This window comes from Cololabis saira, chromosome 4, assembly GCF_033807715.1.
Source record: "Cololabis saira isolate AMF1-May2022 chromosome 4, fColSai1.1, whole genome shotgun sequence".
Taxonomy (NCBI): domain Eukaryota; kingdom Metazoa; phylum Chordata; class Actinopteri; order Beloniformes; family Belonidae; genus Cololabis; species Cololabis saira.
Window position 1 is genome coordinate 4,966,497 of NC_084590.1, and position 13,326 is coordinate 4,979,822.

The window sequence follows — 13,326 nt, forward strand, 5'->3', positions numbered from 1 at the left end:
GGATCGCGGCTGTAACGACCAAACACACAGTAAAGCCTGAATTATGGTTCTGCGTTAAATCGACGCACACCTACGGTGTAGGGTACGTGGCGACGCGCAACGTACGGTGCGTGTCGCCGCGTACCCTACGCCGTAGGCTCTGCGTCGATTTAACGCAGAACCATAAACAGCCTTAAACCACAAACACTCACACAGACGGGCGTCGGATCAAAACACGGGTTTTATTCCCCACTTCTCCAGCTAAACGCAGTTGCTGGCCAGCTCTCTGCGGTGCAATTAACCCCAATCTTCAGATAAAACTAGTTTGTTGAGGAAAAAATATTAACTCTTATTTGTAGCTGCAGAGGAAAAAAATAATCTCACGAGGAGCCTCTTCAGCATAATACAGCGGTCAAAAAAAAAAGAGAAGTAAGAGGGATACAAAACATGTACTGTATGTTGTATTATACAAATTTATTGAAACATATGGCTCTTCAGTAGAGATTTCATATGGATCCAGACCGTTAATAATCATTATTTTCTCCATATGCCGCTCCCTGGCTTCCTTGTTTAAGGTATCCCGGTAAATTCCAGTTCCTTTCCAGCAGTTTAACATCTTTTTTTTTGCGTTCCGTCCGTCACTTGGTGAAACAGAAAAGCATCCAGTCTCCTCTCATCAAAACAAATGCAGCGAGGGGACAGGAGTTTTCCGGCAGTACGCGCTGGTGCTCATGGGAAACGTAGTGTTCTTTCTGGTAAAACAATACCGCTTTTGTCCAAAAGATGCCGCCAAACTCAGAAAAGCTGAAAGTTACGTTGTGCTGCTTTAATATATAACAAATAAAATAAAAGCCTGGCTTTAAATAACGTTAATGAGAAAACAAACATAAAAACACATTGATAGAAATACTCATACTAAAGGTAATTTACAATTTCCATTTTTATTTTATTTTTCCGAAAATTACGTTTTTATTATTATTATTATTATTATTATTATTATTATTATTATTATTATTATTATTATTATTATTATTATTATTATAGAGAAAATCCCACAGTTATTTAGTTGCAGCTACACCTTTAGATTGGGCGGTGAAAATCTTGTCAGACATTAAACCGGTCCGGTTCAGAAAAGGTTGGAGACCAGTGCTGTAAACCCCATTGTCTCATCGTCATCTATATTTATCTACAAATACAAGAAGCTTTCTTTCGTTCATAGATATGGTTGAAGCACTCGGCCCTGTGACTGAGGTTCAGAGATAAAGTGTTTAGATTTAGGGTGACTGCTCATCTTACGCCTTGACCGGCCTCGTGTGCACGGACATCAGTGTAGTTTCAACCGGAAAAGTCTGTCACCAAAGTGGAGGACTGTGAGAATGATCTCCATGGAGCGTTCCCTCTGGACGATGTGCAGCACACGGAGCTGCTCTGCTCTCCACACCTGGGGTTAGTTTTACAGGCAGATCCACGTCGGGCTTCCTCCCTGATGTCTCACTCGGGTTGTTGACAGGAATTTGTCACCAGCTCTTTCTGACTGAGGACTGAAAGGGGAGGGAGGGACTGCAGCTCTGGAGAACATCTGGACGGAGCAGTGAGCAGGGCGGCAGCTGTTTGCTGGGAGATTGGCCGTGACATTGATGGTGTTAACTGGCAGAATCTGCCCACACACGCAAGTGACAATCCTGCTCTCCTGCTGTGGCCTCATTCCTGCTCCTGTGATGGTCCACGTCCAACTAGACACGTGTGTGGAGCTCTGCCTGGAAACCAAGCTCCTCCAGGAGCTCCAGAACCTCCAGAGGCTCCAGGATCTCCAGGAGCTCCAGGATCTCCAGAGGCTCCAGGATCTCCAGAGGCTCCAGGAGCTCCAGGATCTCCAGGACCTCCAGGAGCTCCAGGAAGTCCAGGATTTCCAGGAGCCCCAGGAGCTCCAGGATCTCCAGGATCTCCAGGATCTCCAGGAGCTCCAGGACCCCCAGGAGCTCCAGGTCCAGGCTGACCTCGGGGACTGAGACTCCAGCGTTGCTGGAGGTTATCTGGGAACACCATCTGGGATAAAGTTTTCTTCTTTTTTAATATTATTATTTTGGAGCAAATGCAGGCTAGGATATTTTCTTTACCGCTTTAAGTGTATTGTTGTTTTTTGCATTTCATGTCATTTATGGCGCTTTTCCACTAGAACCTACTCACCCCGACTCGCCTCGGTTTGGTTCTTCTCCACTAGGGGTCTAACGTGCTGAGTAGATACTTTTCTGTATCTATTCTGCTGAGGTTCTAAGCTGCTGAGTCAGCTGTATCTGACATCATCACACTACAGACCACCGATTGGTCGGGGGGTTGGAGTCAGACGTCTGAGTTAGGGCTGGGCGATATATCGAGATTTTAATATATATCGATATATTTTCAAACGCGATATGGTACGAGACAATATCGTTTATATCGGTTAAATTTTTTTTTTTTTTTTTTTAATGATTTTGATATAGCTTATTTTGTGACAAATTGACTTGAAAGGGGAGATAAGGAACGACCAGATACACCCGGAGCTCTGTCTCTTCATAGCTGCTCACGGCTCCAGCTGACTTTTCAGCAGCACCGAGACAAACTAACTAACTAACTAACTAACTAAAAAGCATCGCAACTTGAATCTTCTCTCTCTCTCATTTTTTAACTTGATATCAAACACAAGCCACAGATCCAGCAGCACATCTATCATCTCCTCCAGGTTCTACATCTTTAGTGTTGTTGTCTTCTCTATTTAGATACACAATCAGATACGTCACAGCAGCTTCTCCAACCTCCTACTTCTGATCCAGGTGCTGAATTGTAGTGGAAAAGAAACCAGGCCGAGTTGAGATGAGTAGAGCCGAGTAGGTGCTGGTGGAAAAGCGCCATTATTTTGAGAAAAAAACACAACAATATTATCATATGAGTAGTGCGACTTTTTGTTTGAGTACCTTTTGAAACTAATTGTAAAAACACCAATTATATTGTAACTACTGTGGACCCGGGCTCTTGGCCCTAACCCTAACCTTAAGCCGGGCAGACACTGTGCGATTATCAGCTCGTTTTGAGCCGATTTTGTCGTGCGACTTTTTTTTGATCGGGCCCGATTTTAACGACGAGAGATTAACACCTCACAACGAGAGAGTAACACCTCACGACGAGAGATTAACACCTCACGACGAGAGATTAACACCTCACAACGAGAGAGTAACACCTCACGACGAGCTCCCGATCACAAATCGTGAGGTCGCAAGAAAATCAAGCGTGTTTGAAATCCTGGTCGCTCCTCGTGAAGGAATCGCACAGTTTATGTTTATGTTTATGTTTATTAAGGATCCCCATTAGCCGACGCACAAACGCCAGGCTAGTCTTCCTGGGGTCCTATTTAAAAAGTACAATATAAACAACAATACACAATAACATACAATTCCAGTTACAAAACATACACAGATCCAATTGCAATTAAAAGTTGAAGCAGCTACGACCCGATTTGCCTCATCCTTTCACAGAGAGCATGTACAATCTCTGATGTCATGTCAAAAAACTATTATTTGTAGTTTAAGTGTTCACATTACAAATCCTGTTTTAATAGCAAAAAAAAGACAGCATTTCTACGTACGGCGCACGTCGCCGCGTACCCTGCGCTGTAGGCTCTGCGTTGGTGTAACGCGGAACCATAAATCAGCCTTTAGTGTGTGCGCTGTCTGCTCTTTTTTGGTTGGGACGTCGGTCCCTCCGCCGAGACACAACTTTTGCTGTATGCGTTCTTTGTTGTGTCTAAAAATGATGCGCAGTGCCCGCCCAATCAGAAATGGTACAGATATTTTGGGATTTTTTTAATATATATTAAAAAAATAAAATTATAAAAAAATAAAGGATCCCATAACCTTTGATCAGGTGGGCAGGACGCACGTTTGGGTTGGAACAGCCCACCCCTGCCCCAAAACCAGCCTAGAGTTCCAGTACAGAGAGGTCCGACGTGAGGATTGTGATTGTACAGTGTGAGCAGACGGGTCGCATCCGAGCATCAGGTCGTACAGTGTGAGAACATAAATCGTGGGCTCTGAACTTTTGAACTCCGTGATTTAGTCATGCAGTGTGAGATGGGGCAGTCTCATACGATTTAAAATATCGCACAGTGTATGCCCAGCTTTACTAAGATCACCCCCATGTCAGCAGTTTCCTCTGAAGCGTGACAGCGTATTTGATCCTGCGTGGAGCTCCTGCTGACTCCTCCTGTCTCCTCTCCTCTGACCTCCTCAGGTGGAGATCGTGACCCACACGGGTCCCCACCGCCGCCTGTGGATGGGCCCCCAGTTCCAGTTCAAGACCATCCACCCGTCGGGCCAGACCACGGTCATCTCGTCCTCGTCCTCGGTGCTGCAGTCCCAGGGCCCGGCTGACGTGCAGCAGCCGCTGCTGGACTTCGACACGGACGACCTGGACCTGCACAGCCTCCGGTACTATCAACACAACGCAGGCGCAGAGAAAAATCATTGCTGGGGCCTGCATTAGGTTACATCTTCATGTAGGATTACTGTCATTTACTGCCATAGCTGCTCCTCTAGAGTCGGCAGCATTACACCTAATCGCTAATTACTATCTTTATTCCAGAGTGGAGGACCTTCGATTTGTGATAATGATTTTTAGTTTTCATGTGGTTTCATGTTCGGACGTTTCTAAGATCTTCAACAGAGATGTGTCCTTGTGCTGCATCTTTGTAGTTAGACACAAAGGAGAATAAACGGAACAAACATCCGTCCATTCATACAGTCACGCCCACACGCACACACATATGAATACACACACAAACACACACACACATATGAATACACACACAAACACACACACACATATGAATACACACACACACACACACACATATGACTACACACATGCACACACACACACATATGAATACACACACACACACACATATGAATACACACATGCACACACAAATGAATACACACACACACACACATATGAATACACACACAAACACACATATGAATACACACACAAACACACATATGAATACACACACAAACACACATATGAATACACACACAAACACACATATGAATACACACACAAACACACATATGAATACACACACAAACACACATATGAATACACACACATGCAATAACAAAAATGATTGTATGTTGATGAAAGTTCTTGTAATGTCCGTGTGTTGAACATACAGGACTGTCTCAGAAAATTAGAATATTGTGATAAAGTTCTTTATTTTCTGTAATGCAATTTAAAAAAACAAAAATGTCATACATTCTGGATTCATTACAAATCAACTGAAATATTGCAAGCCTTTTATTATTTTAATATTTCTGATTATGGCTCACAGTTTAAGATTAAAATTCCCAGAATATTCTAATTTTTTGAGATAGGATATTTGAGTTTTCTTAAACTGTAAACCATGATTAGCAATATTAAAATAATAAAAGGCTTGCAATATTTCAGTTGATTTGTAATTAATCCAGAATATATGACATTTTTGCATTACAGAAAATAAAGAACTTTATCACAATATTCTAATTTTCTGAGACAGTCCTGTACACACACAAACACACATATGAATACACACACATGCAATAACAAAAATGATTGTATGTTGATGAAAGTTCTTGTAATGTCCGTGTGTTGATGTGTGTGTGGAGGGGGGAATGTGTCTAGATATATATTCATTTTATTTTACTTGTTTTTATTTCATTTTATTTATTTTTTTGTTATTTTATATATGATGCACTGACTGGAGAGCACTTTTAATTTCGTTGTACCTGGTGACAATGACAATAAAGATCTATTCTATTCTATTCTATTCTACATACACACCCTGTAAATCCACATCCAAATATACATGAAGTGAACAGGTTTATGTGAGACATTACTATACTCTAATTCCTCTCATATGGTTACCAGCATCATTTATCTGTGCTGGTGTGTGCAGGATCCAGCCCGTCCGGTCCGAGCCCGTCAGCATGCCCAGCTCGTCCCGCCTGGTCTCCGATCGCAGAGGACAGTCCAACATCATGGACGCTGGATCAGGTAGGACACGTTCTGTCTTCAGTCTCCTTCTGCTCCTGATGCACGTTTCCATCTCCCGCTCAGCCGTTTCCCTCTCTGTTTCATCACGCTGTGGTCGCTTGTTCTTGAACTCCTCGTAGCAGATGTGTCTTCATTTATTTATCTCTCTCTCATTGTTCAGCCGAGGCTGGGAGAGTGTTTTGTGATCATGTTTGTGCGGTCACATTTAGTTCCAGCTGAATTGCCCAACAAAAGAAAGACCAGGTTTACTGTAGACACTGGATAATATTCAGGTATTTTTCTTCTGGCAGTGGGCCTCTGTTCTCACTTTTGTAGAATACCCAGTTGTTGAAAATGTTGATTTAAATAGACCTGATATAAGATCCCTGAATGTATGGCTAATACACGTTATTTGTCTGTTTGTAAATCATCTCAGATACATGTGGAGCTCTTTGTTCCAAGCTTGGTGTCAAGTATTTGGTAAAACATCGTCATCCTGCAGCTCAATTCCATTTCTTCACTCGTTTGTGACTCATATTGGACACTCTGAACGGTGCAAACTCGATCTCAGTCACAGCAACTGCAGTAGGAATGAATGAATGAATGAATGGATGAATGAATGAATTAATTAATGATTTTATTTTCGTGTCCGGACATTTAAATGACCCATCCCTCATGGGATTACACATACACATTAATTACATCAAAATATACCATTCCGGTGTGTGAACCACATACTTCCAGCTACAAATAATAATAATGATAATAAGCAGCAATAAATAATAATAATAACAATAATAATAATAATAATAATAATAATAATAATAATAATAATAATAATAATAATAATAATAATAATAATAATAATAATAAATACAATTAAAATTAAAACAAAATAAAATAAAATATCCCTCACTAGAAAATGAACAAAAGAATACACCCACAGAAATGCCGACCCACACGCACACAGCCCCCCCATACCCAAGTCTATAATTAGATCATATCATAACTCACTCCACAACAACCAATACCAACCCTTACACACAATTGAACCAATCCATACAATAATAATATGCAGTCCATGTCACAGAGAAACACACACAAATGTACCTTTCTCCTTCTATCTAGTAGGAATAGTAACGTTACATTTCATCCAACCTCGACTGCACAGGAGCTGAGTGTTTTACTTGAAAGTCAAGAGGAGAGGTGCTGACAAGTATATTCTTCCTCCACATCCTGAAATGTTGAACTCTGTGTCCGCATCCCCACACACCTCGGTACAGAGGGAGCAGCCGCTGCTGCTGCACGAAAGGCCTTTGTTGACATTTGGTTCCCTCCTTTTTCATAGCCTCCTTCCTCTGTTGGCCCCGATGTTAAAGTACTTCCACATTGCTCGACAAACCGGTGAAGCATCCATGTTTACTTCTGGAATCACCACGCACCGCGTGACGTGGTGATTTCCTCTGCGCATGCGCGTCACCTCCGCGTATGTCCACACCGAGGTGCCATGAAGGTCGCATTAAAACGAGGATGTCGACAACCATACAAAAGTTTGAGTGACATTGAGTGAAATGTTTCAATACAGTAATCCCTCTTTTTCCAAAAAGAACTCGTGATAAGTGAAATCCGCGAAGTAGCAACCTTCTTTTTTTAAGAAAACTCAAATATCCTATCTCAAAAGATTTGAATATTCTGGGAATCTTAATCTTAAACTGTAAGCCATAATCAGTAATATTAAAGGAGCATGAGGCAGGATTGAGGCAGGATTTATGAAAAAAATTTGTATATGTTTTAAGTTTTCTAGTATAATGTCAGATGAAGCGTTCCAAACCCAAAAGAATGAGCCCTCTAGTGTATCTCTCCGTTGCCTTGAACAGGCTGTGTGCTGCAAAATGTCCTGCAATTCCGGGCCGGAGTTTCCCGCGCTGTCCTGTGGATGTGACGTCACATGACGCTGCAGGCACGTTCTCCCCGTTCTCCCGGTCCGGCTTCACTGTTGGCTGCAGTACCCCCAACGGTCGTCGTGGTGAATGGTGGCGCTAGAGAGTCTAATTTCTTAACTCATTTCTTCTTTTTTTCGTCGATGACATTTCTTACAATATATTGAATATCATAGATATCGTGTATCGTGATATTATCGTTATGGTAAACCACATATCGCCACAGTATTGAATGGTGAGTTACCCGTATCGTCCCACCCCTAGTGTGCAGGGATGTGCAGAGTTGTGGTTTTATTACATTCCCATCATATTCCATCCCAGTTGTGTTTGAGCGAGGCTCCGTTTGTGCGGAGTTCTATGAAGTGTATCAAGCCCTTGACAGGACTGATGTGGTTCCAAGCTCTTCTCACAGTCTGGCTCTTTGAATGTTGTGGTATTGTCTGTCTGATCCAGCCGCACTCAGAAGGGAGGATTTCCTTTAGAGAACGTCTCTATAACACTCCAACCATCCTGCCGTTAACGCGGATGCTGAGCACATGTGTGCGTGCACGAGTGTGTTTCTACAGTAATCTCTGTGTTTACTGTCAGTGTGGGTGTGGGGATCATCACTTATTGCGTGACATTGTATCCTGTTGCCTCGTGTCTGATAAAGGAGATAGAGAGGCAGCTGTGGCGTCTGTGGCGTGATTATCTGCTGTGTCTTGTGACAGATGCCTTAGCTGCTGCTGGCTGCTCGAAAATATTAACACGTCGGCTAGAAATGGGCGTGTCGCAAATAGTTTTACACATCAGATAGAGTCTTTTCTGGTTCTCCCTGTTATCTTCTCTATTTGAGAGCATTTCCTGCCTTTTGCAGGGGTCAAAAGGTCAGTTTGTGTTGCCTTTGAGTTGTAAAAATGCATCACCGGAGGGATCGTTGGCCTGTTTTATGAAGTAGCAGCCAGGGTTATAATAGTTTTGAATTTTTCATTTTAGTTTAGTTTTATTTCGTTTTGACTTTTTCTCCTTCAATTCAGTTAGTTTTAATTCGTTTTTAGTGTGGGTTTGCTAGTTTTTATTAGTTTTTATATTTTCAAAAATGCTTAGTTTTAGTTTAGTTTTTATTAGTTTTAGTTTTGACGTCACGGACCGTGAGGCGTTCAGGTGCCGTAGCTGCCAGTTGGAGACCGGCCAGAGCAGAATAAATTGATCATACCAAGAGGTTTATATTGACAGGGACAAAAACGGAGGAAATTATATCTATAATTTCAGTTAATTTTAGTTAGTTTTATAAACACGCAATATAGTTTCAGTTAGTTATCGTTTTTGTCTTTTAATTTTCGTTTTTATTTAGTTCAGTTAACGAAATAGTTTTTTAAATTTTAGTTTTGGTTATTTCGTTGGTTTTCGTGAACGATAATAACTCTGGTAGCAGCGCAGCTTCACTTCTACCTGGGTGTGCCTCTCCCGTCTCACCCTCTTTCCCACCTCCATCCGTCATCTCCCATCAGCCCACAGTCATATCTGCGTCTTCTCCGTTTCCAGCCGGTGTCCTGTGTGTTTTCAGTTTCTTCGCTCTGGTTTGGAGCAGGGAGAGACAAGAGGACAGAAGCAGAGAGAGATGGAGGTGATGCTTATCAGTGTGTGTGTGCATGTGCAGCGGGAGGGCTCTGTGTTGTGTCCTGCCACTGCCGTGGCGCCGCCTCTTATCACCCACACGCATCACTATTGTCTTAGCCCGGAGAACATGCCTGTGTGTGGCACAACACAGCCATTAATGATGTCCACCGCTGAGACATGCACTCTGACTTTTAACGCCCAGATCAGAGCATTTGGAGACGTACCAGACACACTAATGTGCATGTAGTAGAGGCTGAATTCAGACAGAGAAGATACTATATGCCCTTTAGAAGTAACAACAGCAGTGACTGTGTTTCCATGCATCAATAACCTTTTAAAACCTGAATATTGGCAATAACCCAAATTTGCACGGCCATGTAAACACCAATAACCCCTTTGAATAACCGGAATTTGCTCGATTTCCTGGGTTACTCCTTTTAAAACCCGAATATTGGGTCATGTAAACTCCAAACGGAATATCCCCATCAAACGGAACAGGAATCTGTTTTCTGCACATGCTCTGTTCACAAGGAATCCTGGTCTTTTGAGTCCAGGAAGTTCTTATAAACACGGAGAAACCAAGACCAGGAGGAGACTAATCACTTCATAAATGTAATGAAGGATATGAACATTTCTGCATTTGTAGACGGTAGAAAGTACCGGGATAGAAGATTTACAAGAAGGTGAGAGAAAAGTTGCGCGAAGCAGCATTTGTTTTGAATTTGGATACAGGAAGAAGAAGCGGAAATGACGGGAATTGCGTCATGACCGTGCGTCGCTGGTTTGATCCAGATATCCTGAATGATTAATTACCATGTAAACGGAATATTCCCAATGTCTCAGTAACCGGGATATTAGCAATAACCTGAATTTTGACTGCATGTAAACGTAGTCACAGTTTGAAAGATGGAAGCAGCGAGGTATTCGCTCTGCAGAAAGTAAAGGACAGGATCATGTCAAGCCCGTGTTTGTTCTGATTACATCGCTGTAAAGCCTCTTTTATACAGGCTTATAGCTTATAAAAGTGAACATAAAAATGTAGCTAAAGTAAAAAGCTGTTTTGTTTACTTCCTAATTCCTGAAACATCTAACAGCGAGAAGTGTTTGGCAATTTTCTTCCACCAGAAATGAGCTTGGACCTTTTTACATGTTGTGAAAATAGTGTATCTTTAGGGAGAGGAGTTTTTAATTTATAATGAAACAAAGAAAAATACCTTCATAAGAAATGGCATTTTGATAATACAGTTTAAGAATTGAATTATAGACTATAACAAATTGGATTTTATCAGAATATACAGGACTGTCTCAGAAAATTAGAATATTGTGATTTTCTGTAATGCAATTACAAAAACAAAAATGTCATACATTCTGGATTCATTACAAATCAACTGAAATATTACAAGCCTTTTATTATTTTAATATTGCTGATCATGGCTTACAGTTTAAGAAAACTCAAATATCCTATCTCAAAAAATGAGAATATTCTGGGAATCTTAATCTTAAACTGTAAACCATAATCATCAATATTAAAATAATAAAAGGCTTGCAATATTTCAGTTGATTTGCAATGAATCCAGAATGTATGACATTTTTGTTTTTTTAATTGGATTAGAGAAAATAAAAAACTTTATCACAATATTCTAATTTTCTGAGACAGTCCTGTAATTCACTTGTAATTAGTTTATTTTTGCACGACTTGTTTTTTTTTTTTCTTCTGAGAAGTTGATTTATCTGATTCTGCTCAGGTCCAGTCTCAGTTTTCAAGCGTATTTACTGGGCAGTTGTCAGCTGTTCTGGAGGGATTGTGGGAATGGCACCACGCACATTAAAAATAAACTATCGGATAAAGATGCAATTTCTCTCACCGTCGCATACCGACGTGGCGCAAAAGACATTTTTACATTTTAAGAATACACTGGTAAGATTATACAGTGTTGCTCTGTGGACATGTGGCCTGGGCGCCGCTGGCAGGCTCCTGTTTTCCAGATATTTCTGAGACCTCAAGTGTTTTTTTTTCAGTCCTCAGGCCCAGCGAGGCCATAAAACCCCAGCTCTGCCTCCAGTGACTCACTTACAGTCAGGCCGTCTCCCCGGTGTCTGCTCCCATCTTATCTCAGCCCATACTCTCTGCTTATCTCTGCCTTCCCCGAGGTGACGGGACGCCGTCTGCAGTGGACACGCACACGCACACACTCCGCCGTACACTTCTCCTTCCAGTTGTGACATCTTGACTCAGCATATCTATCTTTATAGAGTGGACAGACGAGCAGAACATCGATGCCGCTGTGTTGCTTTTCCACTAGCTGCAATACGCCGGATCAATGTTGGAGTTGTTATCAATCCCCCCCATCTGCATGCTGCGCCGCGCGGCGCGGCGGGGTGTGTGTGTTCGTGTGTGTTCGTGTGGGGGTGTGTGCAGAGGCAGCTTCAATCAAAGCTAGACTACACAGTGACATTCTGTGGCCCGGCAGCTCGTATCAAGAAAGAAAGAAAAGGAGACAGACCCGAAAGAGATAACGCGGCAAGACTGAAATAAAGAGCGTTTTATCTCCTGCGTGCTCCTGTGTATGTGTGTGTGTGTGTGTGTGTGTGTGCTGCCTGCTCCTGTGTGTGTGTGTGTGTGTGTGTGTGTGTGTGTGTGTGTGTGCTGCCTGCTCCTATGTGTGTGTGTGTGTGTGTGTGTGTGTGTGTGTGTGTGTGTGTGTGTGTGTGTGTGTGTGTGTGCTGCCTGCTCCTGTGTGTGTGTGTGTGTGTGTGTGTGCTGCCTGCTCCTGTGTGTGTGTGTGTGTGTGTGTGTGTGTGGCGCAGACGTCCAGCTCCACACCGCTGGAGTGTGTTTTGACTCTGCACAGAAGCCACCCTGCTCCACAACAGGAAACAACAAGCGCCGTGCGAGCGTCAGCCATCTTCTTGTTTTTGTTGTCCTCTCCGGCGCGTACATGTCCCCTGCTTTGTCGCCACATCTCCTCTCTCCCTCTCCACCGTTTGTCTCCGTCTGTGTGCGTGTGTGTGTGATTTATCAGCCAATCGCTGATAGTGTGTTAACTGGCATCAGAGCAGAGCAGGCCGGACGGGATGAAGCCGCTTATCGCAGGAGCTGAGGACTCTTCAGACAGCTACTGGACGTGGGCGTGTGTGCGTGCGTGTGTGTGTGTGTCACTCACCTGGGGCCTCATTTATAAAAGAGTGTGTAGGATTCATACTAAAAGTGTAAGTGCGCTCAAAAGCCGAAAATGGCGTGCACACAAAAAAATCCGGATTTATAAAACCGTGTGCAGCACACTTGCATGCAATGTTCTCTTTATAAATCACAGTCCAGCTGGAAGGTTGCGCAGGTGGATTTGCCTCATATCCCGCCCTCTACACGCCCACTTTCTACCATGAACGGTGAAGGCAAACTACTTGATGACTGTATTTGCATATAAATGAGCCTGCTGAGCATGCGCAGCCGCTTCCTGCAGTCTGAAAAAAAACCGTCAGATCACGCTTCCACATAGATAAATGCAAGTAGGATGATTTGACAGATGAAAATACTCCGTCAGATCACGCCACATAGACATCAACATTTATCTATGTGGAAGCGTGATCTGATGGGTTTTTTTCTTCCGCCGAAGCGTTGTACACATAGATCTATGTGACGCACTTTCTGACTTCCTGCTGTTAAATCGTCTATTTGCATGAAAAAGCCTTTGAAAAAAAAGAAACTGAGATAAAAGAAACGGGGATGGTACGGTAGTATTTTCACCGAGGTAGGACAGCTCTG

General features: G+C 42.6%; 1 protein-coding gene across 4 annotated transcripts in view; it reads left to right on the forward strand.

Annotated features, from left to right (window-relative positions):
• Positions 1–13,326, forward strand: part of bcas3 (BCAS3 microtubule associated cell migration factor) — a 515,318-nt gene that overhangs the window by 197,369 nt on the left and 304,623 nt on the right. For all 4 annotated transcript variants that reach the window (XM_061718687.1, XM_061718690.1, XM_061718688.1 and 1 more), the window contains 2 exons: positions 4,243–4,439; positions 5,948–6,045. In XM_061718687.1, the coding sequence (XP_061574671.1) occupies positions 4,243–4,439; positions 5,948–6,045 (295 nt within the window). The remainder of the gene's footprint in view (positions 1–4,242; positions 4,440–5,947; positions 6,046–13,326) is intronic.